Source organism: Vanellus vanellus, assembly GCF_965231255.1.
Source record: "Vanellus vanellus genome assembly, chromosome: 3".
NCBI lineage: Eukaryota > Metazoa > Chordata > Aves > Charadriiformes > Charadriidae > Vanellus > Vanellus vanellus.
The window spans coordinates 5,264,294-5,289,065 of NC_138907.1; the positions used below are offsets into that span (position 1 = coordinate 5,264,294).

The 24,772-nt window shown below is 36.7% G+C and overlaps 1 protein-coding gene across 1 annotated transcript; it reads left to right on the forward strand.

Moving 5' to 3' along the window:
• Positions 1-739: 739 nt before the first annotated feature.
• SANBR (SANT and BTB domain regulator of CSR) lies at positions 740-20,662 on the forward strand (the record flags this gene model as incomplete). The annotated part of the gene is made up of 20 exons (XM_082481314.1): positions 740-889; positions 2,770-2,956; positions 6,236-6,329; positions 7,349-7,587; positions 8,454-8,512; positions 9,321-9,481; positions 10,351-10,437; positions 10,547-10,657; positions 12,656-12,779; positions 12,971-13,123; positions 13,351-13,496; positions 13,881-13,980; positions 15,075-15,107; positions 16,710-16,809; positions 17,677-17,768; positions 17,873-17,901; positions 17,999-18,072; positions 19,138-19,226; positions 19,642-19,733; positions 20,626-20,662. 20 exons carry the CDS (start codon positions 740-742, stop codon positions 20,660-20,662), a joined length of 2,157 nt encoding a protein of 718 aa, XP_082337440.1.
• Between the last annotated feature and the right edge of the window lie 4,110 nt (positions 20,663-24,772).

Genomic DNA, 24,772 nt, shown 5'->3' on the forward strand with positions numbered 1-24,772 from the left:
GGAAAATGAATTTAATTTCATTTATTACCAATCAAATCAGAGTAGGATAATGAGAAATGAAAACTAAATCTTAAAAACACCTTCCCCTTATCCCTCCCTTTTTTTCGAACTCAGCTTCACTCCCCATTTCTCTACCTCATCCCCTCCAGTGGCACAGGGGGACGGGAATGGGGATGACAGCTGAAAGACCTCCACGTGTTGTGTTTTCTGGCTACAGAGTATTATTGATTGCCCTCAGGTGAGTGCCCTGAGTTGGCTCCTACATAATGGAAGTCAGGCGTGCAAAACAAATAGCCAGAGCAAGAGGAGACCAAAGTTGAGCATTAGCAAGCTTGGGGGAAGAGGCAAGTGTATTTGAATGTAAGTAAATTTAAGTTAAAATGTTCCTCTGTGGCTTAGGCTGTTTATTCTGGGTTTTTTTTGCATTGGAGGATTCAGTGGTGCGCATCCGTCCTGAAATCGCACAACTTAAAGGAATGGCAGGTAGTGCCTGCTGCTGTTGAGTTGGTTTTGGTGCATTTTGCACATCTGCTTCTCCCCCCAGGGTTTTGAGGATATGAATGTAGATATGAATACATAAGTTTTGTCAAATAAAGCCTCAGCACTTGACTGTAAAGCTCTGGTAAGCATTTCCCATAGTAACTTTTAGAGTGGTGCAGTTAACATAGATCAAGGTTTAGCAAACCATGCAGTAAGTCTTGCTAATAACATTTTCTCTTCTAGGCTTAAGTAGCCAAAGATGAGTCGTGGATTTTCAGAAAATAATAACTTTCCGTATGACAACAATCAAATGGTTTTGGATATGATCCTGTGTTCCCTAATTGGTGTTCCTCAGCCTATCAATTGGGAAAGTGTGGCAAGGCTAGTTCCAGGATATACATCCAAAGAGGTGAATTTACTAATAAAAGGATTTGTATACTTTAAGCAATACTTTGTGAAAAAGAAAGCATCTTTGGGGGAGGGAAGGACATTGAAGTTAAAGGAATGGTGTTTTTTTCTGAAGTAATTTATGCCTAAAGAATCAAAAAAAGTTAAATGAGGAGTAGATGGGGGGAAAAAAAAATTGTTTCTATGAAACCTGAATGTTGAAATTAAGAAATACATTCTGCATTTTATTTCATTAGAACTGATATAGAATAAGAACAGAAATCACTGGAAAGTAAAAATTAAAAAGTGAAATAAAGTAGTTGTGTTAACCTATTTCAAATTATATAGCTAAGATTTTCATGGAAAGGAGGATGGCAGTACCCACTAAGTTCATCTAGATTGTAGTATGCTTATTAGCAAACCTGGTAACTTTCTATGCTTGTCATTACAATTCTGAGTTACAGATCTCCATTAGGTATTTAAGAGTGCAATTGCCTCTTGCTTGGTTCTACAAGACATGGATTTTTCTTTCTTTGGTTGGAATAGAGTTGGAAGAACCTAGTACATCTGTATACTTAATCTTTCTGGATTGCTGAATTTCCTGGTCAAATGCTTGCTTTTTTTAATATTTTTTTTTTTAATTTTTCAGTTTTGAGGGAAAGTAAGCTAAAAGAGGAAAATGTCTTTTGCCCTTGTGATTCAGCAAAGCTGGAAAAAAAACAAGCCAACTGTATTTTCTTGCAAACTTAATCAAATGTGTCAGCTCACATTTATAGCATTGCTATTGGGCATCAGTGTAACCTTATATTTAGAACATTAAAAGTGAATTATTGGGAGTAGAAGCTTATGTGGACTGTTACTGCCTTTCAAGTGCTTGGCAAAGCGCTTAGGGGGAGGTCTCTGCTGTTTACCTTTCAATTTGCAGACCATGCACGCTAAGCAAATAATTACAAAAGTATAGGTGAGCTGCCTCCTCATATTAATTAAGATAATATGATTGATTAGTACATGTCTGATTACTCTAAAAGAAAAAAGTGTCTCAAATACGTGGAGTCCTTTTTTTAAGGCAATTACATTAAAAGCACAGGTATGTATTTACTTATCTGTTGTATGTAGTAGACTGGCATCCTTACAAATTTGAGACACCACAGTAATATCAGAAGGATGTCGTTGTGTGCACCTCTCCCAATGGGGCAGGTGGCATGCAGTAATGTCAGTTAGCTCAATTGAAAATAAATAAAAACAGCTGCTTGAATGGAGCCTGACAAGCTGTGTCATGGGAGGATCACCTGTACAATTAAGTAGATTTACTTGTATGTGTAAATTACCTGTGTGTAGGATTCTGCTGAACCAAACCTGTAGTTGTCATTGTATCAGTACAAACGTACAAAATGGGAAAACTTTCTAGCTTGTCAAAATGTGGAATGGAAAGTTAATAGAACTACAGTGGAAATCTCTAGTCCTTTTTGTCCAAATCAGAATGGAAATCATAAAGTTAAAGAAGAGTAATTATGGCAAATTACTATAACTGCTTTTAATAATATTTGACAAGGTTTATGGTAAAAGAACCAGTTACTGAAAGAGAATTTAAACTCTCCCCATAACTTTCCCTTTTGAAGATCAGGCTTAAAATCACAGGGTTTAAGGAAATAAAGGTTGAAACAGGTTCCATTTATTTTTTTCTCTTTCTGTTAGAATATTTAATTATGGTAAATCTTATTTATTTTACTGTATATTTATGTACTTTCCTGATACCACTAACTAAATAGGGAGCAGTATGAGTTTGATATCAGTAACTGTTCACATGCAAAAGATGAAATACAATATCCGTCTCAAATTATAGTTATTAAAAATGTACTGAAAGCTACTGCTTCATTGTCCTATCATTTAATCTTGTGACAGTGTGCAAAAAGGTTTGATGAACTAAAAAGCAGTGGAAGTTCACCTGTTGACAACCAGTATAACCCCCTGATGGCTGCTGGTGGGAGTCCTGTGGAAACTTTAGCTACGTACATCAAATCCTCCTTGCTTGATACACAGACAGAGTTTCAGGATCCTGCTATTGGGCAGGATTCCATTACTATAACTGGTATGTTTTTAGTCATTCTGAAATATATTTGCTTTGATTTATAATCGGTATGTGCATGCTTTCCTGTCCTGAGTCCACTCAGGAATAGTGCTTGTTTATCTTTGAAAAAGAAAGTGGAGTATAAATATAATGCATACGTGGAGTCTCTTTCAGTTAGTTTAGCTTAAGAATCGATGCTTGTTTGGGTATTTTTAATAACTTGTCCTTCCAAAAGGTATAAATCTTTACACTAAATCCTCTGTTTAGGATTTTTGGTGGGGAGAGGAATTACTCTCCTGTTTTGTATCCCTAGTGTTGTACTGTTCAACGTGCAGCCATTTGCAATCACCTTAAGCCATATTATTAAAATAACTAGCAAGTTTTGGGTAGAAAAGCTGAAAAGGTGATCCTTTGAGGTCAGACCCTTGTCCCCTAGCAAAAAGCCTTGTGTTAGCCATGCTGCTCTGTAGCAAGACGGCTACATAGGAGTTGGAGCGTAGTCTAGCTACTTCTTGATGCAAGAAGGTCTTCCAATGACATTATGACGTGTGTTAGTCAATTTGGTGTCCCAGTAATAATTTGTCAGAAGAGGACCAGTCCTAATAGTTGTATTTCAATCACAGCACAATTAAATATTGTTAACATCTCCTTAAGTACTTCTCCTGTAAGAAGTAGTAATTAGCTGTGTGATAGTAATTCTCTGATTTTCATTGTAGACTGAGATGTTTTTAGCACCTTGTAGAACTTGATAAATGTGTTGCATGAGAAATTTGCTTCAGTAATGAGTAAACAATTTCTGTGTTAAAAATAAAGAAGACAGAAGTGCTTAAACAAAATGTTCTCTGTTACAATGTCCTTCACAGTGCTGCAGCTTTCTTTGCAAAAGAAAAACAGCTGTTTGACCTTTGCTGGAGAACGAATAAAATGTTTTTAATAACTGTAATCAAGAGGTGATATTTGAAAATTGTATATGGAGTATCTAGTCTGAAAATGCTTCCAATCAGCTTTCAATTATGTACTTGTTACATGCATGATGTGGAATAAATGCTTCTTGTACCTGCAGGTGGCTACTTACAAGATTAGTCACTTCCCAGTAGGCAGTTAACAAGCTAACTCTGCTTACAGAACTCTTTAGACAATTAGTGCATGTTTTCTTTTTAACAATGTAATAAGTATCGATGCGGTTAAGTATCCTAATGTTCCTACTAGAAGATGCTAGCCTGAGATTTTTCTCTGTTTTCTTTGCAACTTTGGCTAGATCATTTTCCCTGTTTATATGTAATTCGTTGATATGAAATTAGGATAATTAATCTTTTTCTCACAGGCTTGAGTGAATTCGTCTTCTTAATGAGATACTTGTATATTTCAGAATTGGGGATTTTAGAAAAGCCTATTTATAAATGTTGTTTGTTTAATTAATTAGTTCCTAGTGGATTTATTCACATCCGCTTATTGTTAGGATCAAGAATTTGGGGCCTGTTTGGATTTCTTTGTAGACACAAGTAACAGCAAGAAAATGCAATTGGACCAAATTAATTTTTAACTGGATTCTGGTTTTGGCTGAATTATAAAAGCTTATTTATTACTTGCTAATTATAAGGCAAACTGCTGTTAAGTCCATCTGAATGGATATTATGGCAGTAAACAAGCATATAGGATAGCCTTTTACTCAAAGTATTTATTACTATCTTTCAGAAGTCAATCAATCTATAATCTTTAGAGGGAAGGGAAAAAAAAGATAGGAAGAAATGTATGGTGAAGTTCAGACATCCCTGTTAATTTGTCTGTGTTGCATGTTCTTGTCAGCATTATTTCCTTTCCTTTAATAAATAACTGTGTTCAAAATAAACTTCTTAATATTTGCAGACAGAACTCTTCCATGTCATTATTTTTTTTTTTTTTTTTTTCCGCAGGCCCTTCCTTTAAAATACTCAGCTTGCATTCAAAATCTAGGAGTCCCACCTTGGCAGTTTTAATGCTAGCACAGGTCATCTGCGTGCAATGGAATGGCTGCCATGAAGGCTATGGCTGACCCAGCCCTTTCCAAGCTTTTACTAGGATCTGTCTAGTAAATCTTCCCTTTTTATTAACTGTGTTCCCTCTTTTATGGCCTTATTAAGGCTTAACTGTGCAAGGCCTTAGACTAAATCTTTGGAGAAAGTTTCATTTCTCCTGCCTCTGGTGCAAGAACTTTATTTTCCTGAAGGGCATAATTGCTGTGCTCTGAACTGTGTAGGGCTTCCAGATCATTTTTGGTGTTGGTCTTATATAGTTATTTAGCCATAAGATGAAAAGGTCTATCTTAGTCTTCTTCAGAAGAGTGCATGAGAGAGGGAAGATGCTTCTGGAACTCTTTCTCTGGAAATCTGAGAGGAGGGAGTAATCATGGAAAATCATGACCTTACAGGTTTTCATCAGTGGAAGACAGATACGTGTGCTTCCATCTTTTAAAAAAACATAATGATCTTTCTGACTTATAAGCAAGATGTTTGAAGTTTCAGGTTGCAGTAATCCATTCATCGCAGTCGGAAAAGTTATTCAATGTCTGAATGCTGGGGTTGTCTAAATCCGTGACCCAGAGCTTGCTGGAATTGGTGACTAGACCTCCTGGCTGCACTGGGTTTTATGTCCAGGTTCCGCTGTGTGTAGTGCATTTATGAAGACAATCTATTTGTCCTTTATTCCTGGTATAAGCTGGATGATGTAGTTCTAGGACTAGGCAAATTTCATGGTCGGCTTTCTTTGAGCATTGTTTTATATAGTCTGCTGCTTTAAGCCACGTGTTTGAGAAACTTAGCAAAAACACATCTTAAGAAAGAGATTTCTGCACATCTGTTTGGAAGAAACTTATTTCCAGAGCTCAGAAACTATGGATGAGAAGCGGAGTTAGTCTCAAGTTGTTATATCCTGGCAGCAAAGTTTCCCAAAACCAGAAGTTTTCATGTGACAGTCTTAAGACCCGCATCTCGCACAGCAAACAAGGAGAGCTAAAGGAGTGGATTGCATTCCCAGAAGGAAACGCTGAAGACTCTGCGTGACTCTTACTGCTTTGTATTGAGACAGGACCAATCCGGATTTGCAGCCAAGTGTCTGGGCAATCCAGCAATGCTGCTGCTCTGATTTTTCAAGTGCATGGCATTCAGAGCAGGAATTTGCATTATCTAGTAGCCCTTATGGTAGCACAGATTTGTTGCTAGTTGCATAACATTGCTCCACCGTGAGAGTTGTGTTTCCAAGATGCTGAAGAGCAAAAGGTCAGGCATTTTTGTTCTAATGCAGCCTTTTCTGCTTACGTTTAAGGACGGCCCAGCACGACCTCCGCAAGGAATTGTTCTTCAGAATCTGAGAAAGGTCCTGTGCATAAAGGTGGAGAAAGCACTGATGAAAGCCAGGGGTAAGAAGATCTTTGTGTGTTTGTTATCTAGGAGATTATAGAACTGACAGAAAGATGTCTAAATTGTTCTTATTTTTCTCCTATCACAAAGAAAACAGCTCGGAACATCCTAATAAATGTAAGGAATTTTGAAACTTTACATTGCTACAGAAATACTAGGGGTTGGTTTGAGAATTTCTTATGTGCAATAGGGATAGCTTGTTTAGAAATCTGTCCGTAGTGACAGAGTGATTGATCATTGCTACAGTGAGAATGGGAAACATTTTTAAAAGGCATAAAACAAGACTGATGCTCGATACATTTTAATTTAAAAAAAAAAATGTTCTGTGAACATAGATTTGTCCTACGTACAAGCAGGAAAACAAAGCTGTAATTGAAAAGTGCAAATGAAAAATTGACATTATCACATCCCCATTTTCTATACTATACAAGTAGATGTAAAATAATGTGTTTGTTTGAAACCTAACGGTAGCCATCTTTCTGTAGAGACAGCGTTTACTATCTAGCTTTGACCTTTTCTTAAGAAATAGACATTTTAATATACAATCAAATGATATTAATTTCCACAGATGAAAATGGCTATTGTATGTTGTTACTGTCTTTGGTACCTCAGTAACTTAGGCATATATATATGCCTAGTTTTTGAAGGCAATTAAATAAAGGAGAACAAATAAGTTCTCTTTGTAATTCAGGTGGTGTTCCATAACAAATGAGAAAAAAATGGGGACTGGAGCTAGAAATTTTCCTTCTCTAGTCTGTTAACAATTAAATTGCACTGATTATGTGTCAGAGAATGTGCATTTGTGTTCTTCATCTGACAATGCTATCTGACAATAATTTTTATTAATATTTTGTATTAATAGTTAATAACTGCAATTTGTTTTCTTTGTGTTGATAAAAACCTGTTAGTGACATCAGTGTTGCAATGTGTGATCCAGATTTGAAGATGAGATCTTTGTTTTTGGTGTTCTAATTTGCTTACGGTCCTAATTTGGTTTGTGGCATGTTTTCTTTTTGAGGCCAAATATGGTGATCCATGTGTGTGATGAAGCAAAAAACCTCAAAGAAGATTTTGTGTGTCCTCGAGACCTTTTGATTTCAGAAATGAAATACTTTGCTGAATATCTGTCAGTGGATGCCCAGCGCTGGGAAGAGGTGGACATTTCAGTGCACTGTGACGTTCACATCTTTGACTGGTTGATAAGATATGTTAAAAGGAACACTAAAGATTCTGAAGCTAGTGAAATGCCCACTTTAGGTAAAAGGAAGCACGTAGATCATTGTTATAGGTTCATTATCTTCTGTACTAATGGAAGATTAATGTTTTTTGATACAATTCAGCCCAGTCTCTTTGTTTCTGACTGTTGCTTGACTGAAGTTTGTAATTTGTTAAAAAAAGTGTTGCAGCAGATGCCCTTCGGTCATTGTAACAGATGTCTCCAATTTGTCAATGTTGATGGTTTTGAGGAAACATCCTGATAGTTGAAGCTGTGAAAAGGTCTAATATATTTTGGGATCTGGTGTTTTTAATTAAGATTCTTCAGACCTCTTCTTAACAAGAACAGAGTGGTAGTTTTAAAACACTGATTGTTGGTTTTTTATTTCGTTTCCCCTCTGGTCCCCATCAGTACAACAGCACTATTATCTAAAATTTCAATGCAATCTGATACAATGGTAGAAGAACTTTTGTCTTTACGATTTCAAGACAAGTTTTTAATATTTTTATGAGCCTTGGTTACTATTTTTAAAAAACATAAACAAACCAAGAGATTAGAATTATAGCTTGCAGTGCAAAGGTTATGTTAAGCAAACTCTCAGCTGGGTATGGTGGCTGCATATGGAAGTTGATCATGTTGTGTAATTGTTTTGTCATTGTATTCATATGAAGCCACCTTTTCCAGTTATTATAAATTGCCGTTTGTTTTAGCTGTACTCAGGCCACCTAAATGATAAATCAAAACTTTGTTTCTTAGAGTGGGAGATGCTCTGCATATTGGAAGATGGAATGACAGGTTAATTGGCAAAATAATACTTTAAACAGATACTAAATATTCAGAGGGAGAGATGTGGTATGAAATTATCAAAAGAATTAATGTAAAAAACTTTCTTTTTTTTGCCTTTTAGAACCATCAAATGTCATATCAATTCTTATTTCTTCTGAATTTTTGAAGATGGATTCATTAGTAAGTATTAAGAAAGAAAGATTCTCTGCCACAAGGGCGTAGTTAATTACCAGGTGTCTAGCTTGTTTGTTATGCTTTGGCTGTTACATAAACAGATGATGCAAGGAAAAAATGTTGAGATTTTAGCACCTTTCTTATTCAGTGCAGTAATTAATATTTGCAGAATCCCAATGCAAGAAAACTTACAAACTAAGTTATTTACAAATGTCGGAGCGGAATCTTGGATTTGCCTTCTGATGACTGATCTAAGTAACATCAGTATCTGGCTTCTGATAGGTTTAATTAAAAAAGATTATTAAATCAATGAATACCTTTGTTTTATACCCTTTTCACATGAATGATGCTTCTGCAATTTATGATCTGGTTCTCCAGCTTTGTATAAGTAATATCTGCTGACTTATTTGTTAAAATGTTTGTCAAAAGTTCTGTCGTCGGGATGACCCACAATTAAATACACATAGCTGTTGAAGTTGAGATCCAGGCAATACTACGTATAATGTGTGCCATGATTCTCTTTTTACAAGCAAGTGGAAGGTACCACTGGTTGAAGATGAAATATTTGTGGAGTTGCATTCTGGTCTGTTGAAACCTTTTGGAGGAGAACATAAACTAACTGAGTATCACATTAATTCAGAGTCTCCTTTAGATAAACCTGAGGCTTGTTTTTTATTTTTGAGTTGAACTGAAATAGTTTTCCAAAACACCAAACACTTTAAAAATATATAATCTTGAAGCAATGAGTGCATCTTTTGAGATAGCTTTGTCTAGAATTCCTTAACTTTATTTTTGATGTTTCTGTTTTTCCTAGGTAGAAAAGTGTATTCATTATTGTCATAAAAATATGAATGCTATTGTGGCCACGCCATGTAACATGAATTGTATCAATGCTAATCTTGTCACACATATTGCTGATCTCTTCACGCACAATGAAGTGGAAGAGTTGAAGGACAAAAGGGACAAATTTAAGAGGTAACTTTTTGCCCTGTAGTACACTACTGAAGTGCTGTCGGGCTTTTGGATCATTTTTTAGAACAGCTAAGATACTCTGGGGTTTGCAGTTTTATATATTCAGTTTATATTCTCCCTTAATGTATCTTTAACACAGAATATCATGAAGTGACTTCACAATTTTAGTATAAAATTATGAGCAAAAAGAAATAGCTTTCTATAGGAAATGAGTGAAAGGAAGGGGTGTGACACGGACAAATTATTCATGAATTCTCACATGGGAGCCAGGATTAGGGTAAGGAACCCTTTATGCAATGACATGCTCCTGATTCATAGAGAATGGTTTGGGTTCAGCGTCCTGTGAACTCTGATGTTTGGACATAGAATTTAGGATGGCTGGAAGGCTGAATAGTTTCAATGGAATACCGTTTCATACATAAGGACTCCATCTTAGTCAGTATCAAGATAAGGGCCAATTATTGGAGGGCAGACAAGCAAGGTGAAAGTAAGAAGGTATTTGACTCAGTGAGGGATGAAGACATTATAACTTCCACAATTAATGTTAAGTGTAATTTTGCAAAAGTATTCATTAATAAAAAGTCTTTTAGTGAAGGTGGAAGCTGCCAGTTTGTATTGGGGAAACAAAGAACATAATAGAGGGAAAAAACCTAAGGAATCTCTTTCCTCACATCTTTGTAAAAATCAGAGCTGAGCAATTCAGGAATCAGTTGTCAAAACAGATTATTTTAAAGGAGTATCACATTAAAAACTAGATTCTCAAAGAGATATCATGACTTTGCATATCATAAGAATATAATTGTTAGTCTCACAATATATAAAACAATTTTCAGTTTTTTCTAATGGGTAGGCTGTGTTGCTGTCATTAATAGTAAACTTTTCTGCAAGAAGATTGAGAGACTGTTTGATCCAGAGTACCTGAATCCAGACTCCCGAGGAAATGCAGCAACATTATACAGGTATGGTCTTTTTATATTACTACTTCAGTTGCAAAGACAGTCCCTGTGTTTCAAAGTTCTGCTTTTAGTCCAGTAATTTCTTTTTTTTTTTTTTTTTTTTTTTATCTAGGTGTTGTCTATGTAAAAAGCTGCTAACTAAAGAAACTGAAAGAAGAATTCCTTGTGTACCAGGAAAAATCAACATAGATCAATATGGGAATATTGTCTATGTTCATATAAGGTAGTGAAAAAAAAAATAAATATTTCTTCAACTATGTGATTTTGGGTGATTTTAAAAAATGCTACATGTTTAGGAATTATTAGATACATTACAAAATGAAGTCATAGGTATTTGAAGAACAGTATGAAACGTCTCAACTTGTATTACCTAGAAAAAAAAATGGGGGCTGTTATGATGATGTACTTCTGAAATTCATTCAGCCGTGCTGCTGCTGAATGGAAATGGAAAAACTAGAGCCACAGTTACTTGGGGAGGGCTATTTTGGGTTGTGCTGCCTTAAATAGAAAATACTCGGCTAATTCTTTCATCTAAGAGTTTTAAGATATGTGTAGTTGATGACAAATTAAATTAAAGGCTGCATTTCTGCAATGTTTGTGTTGGAGTGATAGATCCACCTCTGCCAGCAAAGAAATGCTAAAGTTTGTTTTCTAGACTGACTTTATGCTGTCAAATCAAATGAAATGCTCGGCTTGCTTAAAGGCTACTATGTATAAACTTTGCCAGTTGTTTTTCTGTTCCAAAGTATTTGTCAGAGGAGCTTCCAGGACCTATTCTTTATGTAAGCCTTATTCATTTGTCACAAATGTTTAATTCAGTTCTGCCTGTTTGATCCATGTTTGTGAACAGCTGGATTTTCTTCTTAATGAAGATCAATGTGTGATCAGCTGCAGTTCTCTCCCTCCCCACATGTTCCTTTTAAGGAAGACAATGGGAAATTAGTAACAGGAGACCTTTCTCATCAGATCAGTTCAGAACAACCAAAACACAATTCAGTGTCAGTTCCCAAGGTAACACATATTTAGTGTTACCTGCCGTGAGTAATTCCGAGGTGGGGATCAAGTTCTGCTTAGCAGTCTAAATAAAACAGAATCTGCGACCTTGTCCTGGCCTATTAGGATCATTGGTGATTAGCCACGTAAAATTCATTAATTGTATTACTTCACTTAAGCTGACTGTATGTAGCTGCTATGCAATTCTTAGCATATAAATGTACAGGGTTTTAAAGTTACTCAGAGGATTATTTAGGTTGTAATTATTAGCCTTGTCGTACTTGTGACTGCTTTTCTACACAGAATCCATTTAGCATTCCTTAAGCAAAGTGATGCTGGCCACTAGTGAATTCAGGCTCAGGAGCTAATACAAGCCTATCTTTAACAATGTAAAAATTGGTTTATTTTTATTGGTCCTCTAGTGGTGCGTAGAACTAATCTCCCATTGGAAGTACTCCTTGCTTAGTCTAGGTTAGACGTGTATATAAAATAAAAAATGTTTCAGGACAGGGCTTAAAATTGTGGGAAAACAGTAATCTGCTCTTTCTGAAGATAGCATGCACCAGTGCAGGTGGCATATTCTCTTTTGAATTCTGAAGAGGAGTGTGTCATCTAATCACTAGGAAGGAGCAAAGTCTGTATTCTTAAAACCAGAAGTCTCAGATTCATCAAAAAGACATGGTCTTATATTTTCAAACTTTAATTCTTAACTGAGTAATTGCGGTTGCGTTGCAGCTACATAGAAACATATTATGTTGGCTTTCAAAAATAAATAAAATAGAATGGCGGTACTTCGCTTGTGTTGCACAACTTATTACTTTAGCGACAGAGAACTGCAATATGACTGAACTTGTTTGCATGTGCATATTTTGATTTCTTCGACTCTGTGTATTGGGTTTTCCTCTGTTTTATGGTTCTCCTGATTTCCAAAAGGCTTGATATTTATTTTAGGTTATAAATTCGCACTATATGGAGCGTGAGATGAATCGAGCTGTAATTCTTTGTTATTAGTAAGTTTAGGATGTTGTGAAAGAATACAGGTTCTTCTGTCATGGTCTGAATTTAATAATGCCTGTCCCACATTGTATCCTTCCTGTTCTAAAGTCTTCTGTAGGGTTTTCACCAGTGGCGCATGTGTTGTTCCGCTCCTTTCCCATCTCACCTTTCTGGTGGCAGGATCAAAACAGTGTTATGACTCTGTATGCAACCTGACCTTTTGCTTTTTCAGAGACAGAACCTGGGAAGTCCACGAGTACTTAATTGGCCTTCATGAGGAACTGAAATCTTGGCGGGATGTTTATTGGCGTCTTTGGGGAACTGTCAATTGGTTGACCTGCTCAAGATGTAACCAAGTTAGTACACTTTCACTTTCACTTGTTTGTCTGTAGGTGGCTTGTTGTGGGTGACTTTTGGGGGGTGAGGCAGCAGTTAAAGCAGTTTAGAAAATATATGGCAATAAAACTTGGTATATGTTCTTTCTAGTGCAAAATTTTGACTTCCATAGGTAATCTTACCTCTCATCTCTCTTTTTATTCTAATGTAGTCTTTCCTGTGTACTGAATTCTCCCATTGCCAGTACCATTCGCAGCCAGTTCTTTATCCAGGTGTAGCAAGTTCTCTGGGCTCGACTGGGACAGGAGTATATCCCTGTTGTAACCAAAAAGTACTTCGATTTGATCCTACAACCCTTCCAAAGGTACTTCAATACTAGCTCACTTTTAAAAGAGCATAACACATGGCGGGGGGGCAACAGTATGTTATGAAAATAGATCTTTTTCCAAAATAAAGATTATAAATTGTTGCAGTGTCCCAAGGCAGGCTAGGACACAAGAGTTCAAAAATTAAACTTTTGTTATTGTACTTGCTGAAATAATTTTTTCCTATTAACGCAAGTATTTGATCTTTTGTGTATACGTATCGCAGGGCTGCAAAGTGAGGGATCACGTGGTTGATTTACCTTCAGGAAATGAAGACGGGGATGCTTTGCCATCTCAGACTACTAAAATATTGAATGATCTGCTTCATCACAGAGATGTTATTGTTGTTCCTTTCACGAAGGATGAGAATAGGTAAGAACGTTTTATTGTATTACTGAAATAACTTAGCCTTTAACACTTAACACGTGTGTACGTTACACTTGATTTTTTTTTTTTTTTTTTCCATTCTAAAATGGGACATAGGACTTTTTAAAGGTAACTTATTTTTGATTGTTTAGTGGGAAATTGGGAAGAGAAGAACAAGTACTTTTTCCTTTCCCGCTTCAGGAAGGCATTGTCAATCATCGTCCGTAAACATTCACTCCTATCTTTATATTTTAATGGGTTGTTATCAAAATATTATGTGGCTGATTTGGAGGTCTGTCTTCTCTCTTGCTACATGATGAGTGAAGAGAGAGTGAGTCTAAATATGTGAAATAGAAAAACTTATTTTCGTTTCATGTCTTTCTCTTTAAGTGATTCCGGTATTGGGCTCTGTGATGAAAAAGGCATTGAATGTGATGTGCTTGTAGAACCAAATACGCCGTGGGGTCCCAAAACTGGAGAAATCAATGCTGTGAGTGCTAATGGTTTTTTCCCTCCTTTCTTCTGCTTATAAGGACTCTTACAAGGGTAGTGTGAAGAATTCATTAGAGAACTTTTAATAAAAACAAACCCCATACGTTGTTGGAGGAATGAGTGCGCTGCTGAGGATTGCATTGATAGCATAGGCTAGCATAGGTATAAAATATCTGATTGGTGAAAAGGCAAAACTTTTACCCTTTCTGCTGGAAATATCTCTGTATATCGGAGGCAATTCTCCATATGTCTGTGCTTTCCACCTTATTCTTAAACCAATGATATTTAAGGTGGTACTTTAAAATACATCACATGGCAAATATTTAAATTTGTTTTGTCTGCTGATGTATGACTATGTCCACGTGATTTTTGCAAGTCCATAAATGAAGAACAGTAACTTTGGCTCTGTTTTGGTTGGGGTTTGTTTTTTTTTTTGTTTGTTTGTTTGTTTGGGTTGGTTTGTTTGTTTTGCCCCAAGATGTGAAAGATTTTACTTTCCAGAGCTATGATGAATGTATATTACTATGTGTGTGTCTGGTCAACAGAGATGCTTTCTAAGGCAAGTTTGAGGAGACTGTTTATAATATTACCTCTGGTTTAAAAAAAGCTTTTGTGCAAAGATAAGTTTTTTTAATTTCTGCACCAATTGTGGAAGTTTCGGTAACTCAACAGTGCTGATTCCATGAGAATTTCAAACAGAGTATCAGAAGCTCTCCTGTGATAAATAACAGCAGTAGACTATTAAATTTAAACTCCGTAACAATCTGGTACATAACTGTTCTCCCTTCCTGGTCTGCTTTTTTGATTAAATTCAGCTGTAAATAGTTTTTAGTGCTAAGGTTAGGCACATTAAAACATGAGTCTGAATTTGCTGCATTTAATTGGTCAGTGGTTCACAATCTGTTTGAGGTTAGTCGTTCCACTAAAATTTTTAGTTGAGGATGGGAGTAGGCTTTCTAGGAGTTACCAGTGTAGATTGCTGTACTTCAACATAGCATTCCTATTTTTAGAATTCCACTCACATTTTTAAAAATTCTAATTATTATTAGTTCTTTAATTTACATGCCTTTCTCTCTCTTCCTGTGACTACAGTTTCTTTCTCTGAAGAACTGGACTTTACAACTGGTTAGTAAAATATTTTGTTCATAATTTTAAATATTTGCTCTTCTGCATTGGCAGAGAACTAGCTTGGTTTTTTGTCTTGTTTTCTAGTTAATTTAGCAGAAAATTAATTTTCTTAATTTTGCTTTAACTTGGAGGTTGCAGTAGAGCAACAGTTTTTATAAGAAAGTATAAAGTATGTGTGAAGTAGTACTTTGGCCTGAATAAAAATTAAGAATACCTTTTAAATGTTCTCGTAAATAACAATAAACAATAGACCAGCACTGCCTGTGTCAGTTCTTAATAGTTCATTAGGCTGACAGAGATGTAAACCATCAAAATCAGAGTTTTTGAATGTCTCTCTCTTTGATGGCTTGTCTGAGATGCCTCATGTTGTCTTTATGCTGCTGTGTCATTGCAAAAAGCTTTTGTCAGAGTTGAGAGCCTAACCAAATGCAGACAATGGGGAGTCATTCTTCCAGTATCGTAGGATGTCACATGATTTACTATTTTTTTTTTTATGTAAATGCTAGAGAGCAGCAGTTTACCTCTGTCACTCTTGAGGATTTGTGTTGCAGTCTGATGTTCCTAGTGTCCTATAGTGAGACTGTTCTTGCAAAAAACATGATTCCTAAAATTTTGAACTTGCAGTCCATGTTAAGCCTCATCATTTCTCATTGATTACTAGGCAGTCGTTATCACTTAGTTTAAAAGATGTATGTGTATACTTAATCAATGTAAACGTCATGTTCCTTAATATTTTCACGATTCTGTGCTGATCAGTTATGAACTATTCGCTGTGACCCCATCTGTTGCAATATTGAAGCCTATAGTTTATTATGATGTACAAGAGATAGAAGGAAAAAAATTTGTAGGTATTAGGGCGAGTTCACAAAAAAAAGCCAACCAGATATTCCAGACCAACTTGCCATAAATTATTAATTCAGATAGCTCTGGTATATGTAATCTGTGTGTATTTGTAGTGCGCTGCTATATGCATGCTTTGTGGTATTTAATTACTGAGTATCTTGGCAATTTCAGGTAGTTTGCAAGATGCAGCAAGCCTCAACAGAACGATCCGTAAACTTGTAGTTTCCTGTATTCTATGATTATGTGGCTAGCTCTGACATTTGTTACCATTACATAAATTTTCTTATTAATTAGAAAAATAATATAGCCAGCAATACATGGACTATTAAACACTGAATCATACAATAATACAAGTTGGAAGGGATCTCTGGTGGTCATCTTATGTGTTTCCTCCCACTCTCAAAGCAGGGCTAACTTAAAAGTTAGATTCGACTTCAAAGCTATACCACTTTGTTCGGGGTCAAACCTTGAGTATCTCTGATGATGGAGATTCTACAGCCTCTCTGGGCAACCTCGTACAATGTTTGACTACTTGAAGGAACATAAATAAAAATATTTATCAGTACTTTCTAAGCAAAGATTTGAAATTACTTTCTCTACATCTGAGGATTGTGTTCTTGGACCTCACTGCACACAATTGTGGCACTAAGATACGGAGCTGGGTTTGAAGACAACTTCTTCAGGACAGATGTAATGTATCATTTAATAGGAATCGAGCCACATTATAATCTGTGACACCCTCTTCCTCCTGATTAGAAACAGCAGTCATTATTATCTGAAGAGGAGGAGTATACCACTGGCTCAGAGGTCACTGAAGATGAAGTGGGGGATGAAGAAGAAGTATGCAAGAAACCAGGTACTACAAGTATTTACAGTCATCTTCTCTGGAATTTAAAGATAGGGGTTCAAGGCAGCAGAATTCTTCTGTAAGCGAATTTTAAACATTAGGCATTTTAAGAAAGAACGTTACTTAAATTTTATTTCTAGTTTTTCTGTGTGTAGATACAAATTACCCCACTGCTTAGTGCCATCAAAAATCACAGGCAAACAAGGAACGCTGCAACTATTCACGTCTGGATGTCCTCAAAGTTGATAAAGGGTGTATTTTGCAGGAAAGAGTATCATGAGTTTTATGAAGTTTTGTGTAGGTAAATGTTGGAAAAAAAGGCAGTAGCTACATGACTATATTTTTGCATGCTGTTTCCACCCCCCACCCCCCACCCCCCCCCCCCCCCGAATATTCTTCTGTTTACATAGTGGAATGACTAGTAAATGTGGCTAGAACTGTGTCTGAATTAAAGATAAGCTCTGTATGATCTAAAAGGATTTTTGTTGTGGTGGGTTTTGGTTTTTTGGATTTTTATATTTTTATACTTTGGCTTTAAACTTGTTTGGTCTGATATCACTCAGAGCTTGTTGATTTGAATTAATATGGTCAAAAGCGTAGCTTGTATGTACACTTGCTTTTAATTTTACAACAGAAGAGTTGTGCAGTTATGTGTAACCACTCTGCATTTTAAACGTGTACTTGAGTACTTGTCCACTTCTCATAGAAAAGTGTTTGAGTAATCTGTGTGTATTAGCATGCCTGCAACACTAACAAAGGGAAAATAGCCTGTTCATTTTTTCTGTTTATAAAGGAACAGAGGGGAAAAATTTCTTTTGTAGCTGAGACAATCCAAGTATCTCTGATGGTATGAGTAAATGTTTCTTCAATTAGCAGGGAGAAAGGAGAAAATAAAGAAATCCTACAAACACCCAAAGAAAGTGGTTTCTTCACCTAGTATTCAGAAAAAGGAGAAGCCATCTGACAAGGTAAAATCAGAGCTGAGAAACCAGTCTCTCTGGTTGGGTTGAATAATGAGGAATTCTCTTAAGTTTTAGACTTGATCTTAAATGTGTGTTTCTTTCTTTGATAGTCAAGTTCCCGAGATGCATCTCCATTTATGTAAGTAACTTTCAAAGTCCTTGAGAACATATTCTAGTATATCTCTTTTTGTAAACTGTTACTGATAACATTGTGTGCATCTTTCTTTTCTAACCAGTGTGAGTATGCAGCAGAACAAATGGGATGCCTCCAGGTCATTAAGATTCAACCAAGATGCTCAAAGAGAAGATGGTCCGTTCTTGCATGAGTTTAGCTTTCATAAAGTTTAAAGTTAATATTATGCAAAGAAAATTATTCTTTCATATGAGAAATGGCTAACTTGCTTAAACTATAGCTACTTAGAAACCTTTAGGTTGAATCCAGTCTCAGAAATAGCAATGGTTTTAGGGGTGTGGGGTTTTGTTATAGTTCTCCCCATTTAGAAGAGAACAGATCTCAACTAAGATAATCATTAGTAATCAGCTGTATCCAAACCACACAGCAATCTCGGACTCTCCCAAACTGTACAAAAATACTTACACAGCTAGGAGCTCCTTCTGAAAATGTTACTTTAGGATTTGATTGGCATTTATTAGCAATCTCGTGTATTCTACGGGAGAAAAAATGTTTGTGGTAGGAAACTGGAAAGAAAATCCACCATATAAAACTATATGTTGTAGTCTTGCACACAGATTGAAAAATAAATTGGCAGCATTGGGCCTACTGACTGGGAAAATATTGGAGAGGCGTTCCAAGTTTGCTGGAGAAAAAGAAAAAGTGCATGATTATATGTGTATGTTAGCGTGGTTTATGTTCTTTATTTGGAATGTCAGCGAGAGACATGTACGGAGATCATAGTTGTGTCATCTGATGTCTACATAAGTATGCGAGTAACTCTTCCTGCATCCCTGTGCCACTTGTTGTCTGTGCAGATAAACGGAGATAAATGTTCACCTCTCTTTCCCAGTCTTTCTGGCTAAAAATACTCAGAGTTATGTTCCTTTGTTCCACCTTTTTTAATCTCTTCTGAGATTCTTGTGCGTTTTTGCTGTTTTGAAAACCTCTGCTTCAAAACCATTCGCATAGATTTTGATCTCAGTGTAAAGCCTCAGGCTGATTCTGGTATCTACCAGAAGTGCTGCTGAAGCTACATTATGCGTCAGGATCTGGGATCTTGGTTGTTCAAGATTTTTATATGGGCTGAAAAGAAAGCTGCTTTTACAAATAGACTATCGCTAAAGTGTGGATCTAATTCTTCTCTTGTATTCAGAAGCAAGGAAAATGTCTCTTCTAAATATTCTTTCTTATTTCTGGCAGATCAGAGAAGAATGTCTGAGATTACAGGGCACTTAATAAAAATGAGACTGGGAGACCTTGATCGAGTCAAGTCAAAAGACAGCAAAGAAGTAAGATTGGTCCTGTCACAATGTAGTGTTTACCAAATGAGCCTTGGTAACAAAAATATGTAACACAAATGGAAATACCATCTATTCAATACTTAAGCTAAGGAACTGAATTTTATCAATGTTCTTTTTATTACAAGCATGCTTTTTTGGGGAAAATAGTTTAGAATAATACTTCAAGTTTGCCCTTAAAAACTGGGCATGGAAAATAGGATGGGCTTAAAGGGTTTCAGTACATAATGAAACAAAGTATGCCATAAGTTCTGCTGAATACTGGTGATTTTTATGAAAAGTCACTGATTAAATTGGAATAATGTCAAAATTTGGTAATTTTTTTTTCTGTTTTTTTTTTTTGTTGTTGTTGTTGTTTTGTTTTGTTTTGTTTTTTTTTGTTGTTGTTGTTTTTTCTGGGTTCCAGTACGCAGGAGGCATTTATTCTAGACTTGAAGCTCAGATAAAGGCTGCAGCGCAGGTCAGTGCACGACAAAACAACGCTGAGAAGAATGCCAGGTAAGATATTAAAATAAAAGGAAAAAGCAGAATGGGGATTTCGGGGATGGGTGGGTTTTGTTTAAAGAAAAACATGCCTCGTTTCATATGCTTTTTTGTGTCTGCAGCCCTTCCAGCGGGTTAACCGTATATGATGTGAATGTTTCATTTGTCAAATTAAACTAGAGCTAAGAGAATGAAACTCTTGTTCCCGTGCTGAAAGAACTACTTTATAGTTTCTGTGTTTGAGGGTTGGCTGCTGCTCCAATATAACTTTATGTGAGATTATGGATAACCGGAAGAGCGTTAGCCAGGATTCCTTAGCCTATTCTTCAGCCTCCTTCCAGAAAACCAAAAACACACACACCAAAAATCTACGTTACTGCATATTGGTCATCTGTGCCTTAAATGGATAAAACAAAAATGAACTGAGAAGCCGGGATACTCTGTGCAGTTGTAGAATGTAGAACTGGTCATAATTTGTCCAGCAGGTGAGCCCCTTGAGCTGAAGCTTATAGTGGAGTTGCTGGCAAACTTTTAAGGGATGGGCTGGAAGCTTCAACTGTGTTGTCAGAGGAATTTCTCACAGGTCTTATTTCTGACAAAAAAATGCATGTGACTTACTTTCTGTAGAATTAGTGATTTCAAAAGAAGACATTTGACATCACAGTTCTTTCAGCTGTGTACCTTTGTATGAATGTATAGAATTTGTGGGTACAAATATCCTGACAGACAGGCAACTTTCTCAATAATAGTTTTTGAGAGAGATTTTTTTCCCCCCCTTCCTTTTCTCACAAGACAGTTTAACATGAAAGTAACTTCAAACAAATACTGTACCAGAGAGCTGACTGGACAATAATTTAAAATTCTAGTGGTAATAATGTACAATGTTTCTTGCATGTTCTTAATCCAGGTCAAAACCCCGTTTTGGTCAAGGCCGTCCAACATAAGGACTCATGAAAAAACTTTAGCCAGAATATATTACTGCTTCCTGAAACTGTACTGCACTCTGACGTACGGAGAATGCACATCTCTGAAAGCTTTCCAGTTGACTTATTTATTACTTTAAGCCTTGTAAATTATTTTGTGCGATAAACGAATGCAAATCCAATAAGGTCTGTACTTATTTTAATTGTAAATATACTATTTCTTAAATTTCATTGCTTTTTTTAGGCTACTGTGTTAAGTTGCATAGAAAATATTTTATAAATCTACAAAGTTAAATTATCAGACTAACTTTATTTAGGGGGGATGACATAAATATGCCTTTTAGTATGCTAGAAATACTGAAAAGGAAAAAGTAAGACTACTGAATTCTGAATACAGTCAGCAGTATTAACACAAGTCACCTAGAGTATTTATATTATGTAGTATTTGATGGTGCATTTTAGGTCAGTCTTCTGGGGATTTGCATTTAACATCTGTGACGCTACCTGTGACTTAGACTAGTTTAAGCAAAATTTTACTGCAGTTCTGAGGCTTCCTTCTGTATATCACACAACTCCCATTGGTGTGAAGGTGGGTAGCAGGTAGAGACTAGACCTCCAAAGAGTGTATCAATGCCATGATGATGCAGTATTGCGTCTTGCATGTGAAACGCTTGCTTTACTTGTATGTGGAATTAAGACTCATTCCCATTCCGTATCTGACTCCTCTTGCACAATACAGTTTTGTGTTTTGTTCCCTTCTAATATTCAGACCTTAGGACGCAAAGCAGTTCTATCTCTTAATGATGCTATGCCACTAAATTTCCGAGCAGATACGCTGTTAATTCTGTATCTGTCAATCAAGGTGAATCATTATGAAGATTTGTGTATATAGATCTTTTGGGTCTAGTTACTTTCTGAAACCTGCCTGAATAATACTGTTTAGAAGTCAGACGCACTTTCAAGTTCTGTATTTGGAGCAATAGAATACAAGTTTGTCTACATGTAAAATCCAGGGCTACCAAAATGAAATAATTTGCTCTAGAAAATATGTCACACACTAGCAAAGGAAATGGCAATAATGGCAATAATAATGGCTGAATTCAAGTAAACACATTCTGACTTTTTCAAACAGGTAGAAAGAGTGCTCAGGGAAAGCTTATTCCAGGCCACGGCTGTACAATAAATTGTGAGTTTGGAATTAAGTTAGCAAGATCCTGGGTGGGAGGGTGGGGTGGGGTGGGGTAAGGAGAGGGAGATCATTGTTTAAATGCACTCTTCTCTCCTTTCAGGCTTTTTTGTTTGTCTTGTTTCTTGAGGATTTTCAATAGGTGTTAGAAGACTAGGATAGCAATACTTGAAAATACTGCTTTCAAGGTGGAAGATTTTTATTGAAACAATTGAAAATGAATGTTCCTTATTGTGTGCTTTGTCCAATGCTATAGCAAATTTGAAGCCCAATGGAACCAACAGGCAGAACTGTGGATTTCAATGGCTTTGATTTTTGGGCTGGAGTGGTAACTTTGCAGGAGTGCTTTAATCTGTATGAAATAAACAAGGCTTTATTAATGCCTCAGGCCCATTTGAAAGTAGTTATTCAGTTTTAGGCACTTACAGTAAACATTGGAAGACTGATTGTTGTTTGTTGAAAGAGGAAGTATTATAAAATCCACCATGTACAAAAGTGCAGTAGAATAAGTGTTTTGCTACAATTTTGTGACTTCTGATAGAGGATTGTTCAAAATTCCCATGGTAAACTTTGCTATGAAGGCTGCAGGCCGCATGTATGTGTGTTTAGTTTTCATAGAACTACTGACTAGAAGAGAAGCAAAAATTCCACTGGTTTTGTTTTGTGGGGAAAGTGCCAGTTCTACGTGCCAGTATTGGTTTATTCAAAAATATTTTTCAGCACATAAAAATAACGTACATGATATGCAGGCTGTCTTTTTTCCCCTTGCCAACCACCTTGAATTTTTATTGTATTAATTTTGAAAAATTGTCTTGGTTTAATGGAAATAAACGTTATTGATTTAAGAAGTGTGTGAGTTTTTTATAGATACTTAGTTCTTACAAGTAAGTGCGTAAATGTTGTTTGATGGTCGTAGTCATGCATGTGTATTTGTGATTAAATTGCAGCACCATGGTACAGGCTTTTTATCTGTCAAGAACAGGATGTGATTGAATGCAGAGCTACTCCAAATCTACGGGAAAAGAATTTTTATCTGCAGTGAGTTTTGAAGCTGTATTAAAACTTCATGAGTGAGCTTCCCTACAAATGACCCAAGTATGCAAAATGTCAAACTAAGCTATGTTAAAAACATGTTTAGCTTTGCCTTCCAATGCCACAGTGCTGATCACACCATTTAAACACTCTGTTAAATCTGTGAATAGGATTAGTTTCCCTGATTCTGTTTCTAGAAAATGCTATATGGATGTTCTGTATATGTGCAGTTGGTATACTGGGAAGACTATTAGTGTATGTCCTACTGTCACACGTGTGCTTAAACTAACTTGCTGCACTGTGAAGCTGTGTCTGTTTGCTCGATGTCCAGAAATGCTGGAGGAAAAGCCAGAAATTTAAATTCAGCCACAGTAATGTCTTCAAGAGAAAAAGACTATGTGTTAGGAGAAATGTGGACGTATGGTTGCCTCAGTCTGTAAACACAGAACTATGGATAGCATGGGCATATTTGATGTGACTGAGAGGACTCTTCTCTTTGTCAGAAGGGAACTGATTTTTTAAAAACATGGTTTCCTGTTCTTGTTGAGTGTACAGACATACTGTATTGTGATGGGAAATTGCTTGTGTGCATCAGATGTTTGCTTGAGCCATTAAAGGAAGGTCCCTGCTGCTATTTGGACACCTCTTTCTCCACTCTAGGCAAATATAAAACCTTAAGTTATCATTGATGTCTAAGAGAGACATATGCATAAACATATACTGAAGATGTTCCTCCTGCAGCTCTTACTAGTGAAATCTAATCTGTATGAACTGTACCTCTGTGTTCTGAGTTTTTTCTGTATTTCTTAATAATTAGGAAGTAAAGAAGACTGCGCTGATGTTAAATTTATCTTACTATAGGAACAGACTTACTGTTGAATCCCCTCTTGGCTATATCTATAAATAAAACTAGCCAAAGGCTTTGCCAGGCTTGAGGCCAAGTGACAGCACAGAATGGCTGTGTGCCTGAGGTTATTGTCTCGTCCTGTCTTTCAGCATCACGATGGTGCAGGTTGATGAAACCATCAGCCAGTCTGAAGGCTACAGCAACTGACACAGTGTTGTTGCATAGGACTGCATGAGCTCCTCTGCTCTGGGGATCACAAGGGCTTTGGATACTAATTTGATGGGTGCTGCTGCTGTTGAAAGTAGGCAGAATCCTCAGTTTGGGTAGGACTGTGCACTCACACAGCCCTTAGTAGATGCCTGTTGCCTGTCAGTCTGGTTTGGGAGAAGTGTGTGTCCTGCTGTTACCCACTGTTGTGCCCGGCACACGCAGCAAGCAACACTGTCCTCAGTGACATAGCTGGATGCTGGGCTGATATGTGCTGCTTAATGGTGTCCAATGGCAGTTGAAAAAAATGACTGTTTCCAGCACCCCACCCTTACTGGCTTGTTACTCCTGCCTGTTCTATAGCTTGTTTGGTGTTACAGCTCATCTCGCCTTAAATGCATGTCTCTGGCCTCCTCTTTCCCTGTGTGCTAAGTGTAGAAAAATTAATTTCATCTGAACTTTGTTCTATGCCTAATTCCATAATGGGACATAAGTGACAATGGCTGAGACTGTCATGATGCTTCTGTTTGTCTGGGCTTGGAGTGTTGATCCTTGAGAAAAAACAACCAAGCAGGAAGGAACAATCCTGCATGGCAGCCTTGAACTAGGACCCTGCCAGCTACACAGCTGTCGCAGCTCATGAAGAGTGGATAACAGTGTTGTGCTGCACCTGAGCAGCAGTTTTCATTCTACACCTGCCTGTAGGTGACCTTTAATTTAGGTTTGGTTTTGCACTAATGGCCTACCTCCTTCAGCTTCTAGGCTGCCTCCCTATAGATAACGAGGGAGATCTTTCTGAGGGTTTTATCCTCTAAGGTCTCGTGACACTTCTCGTCACTGAGCTTCCAGCTCTCTGGGA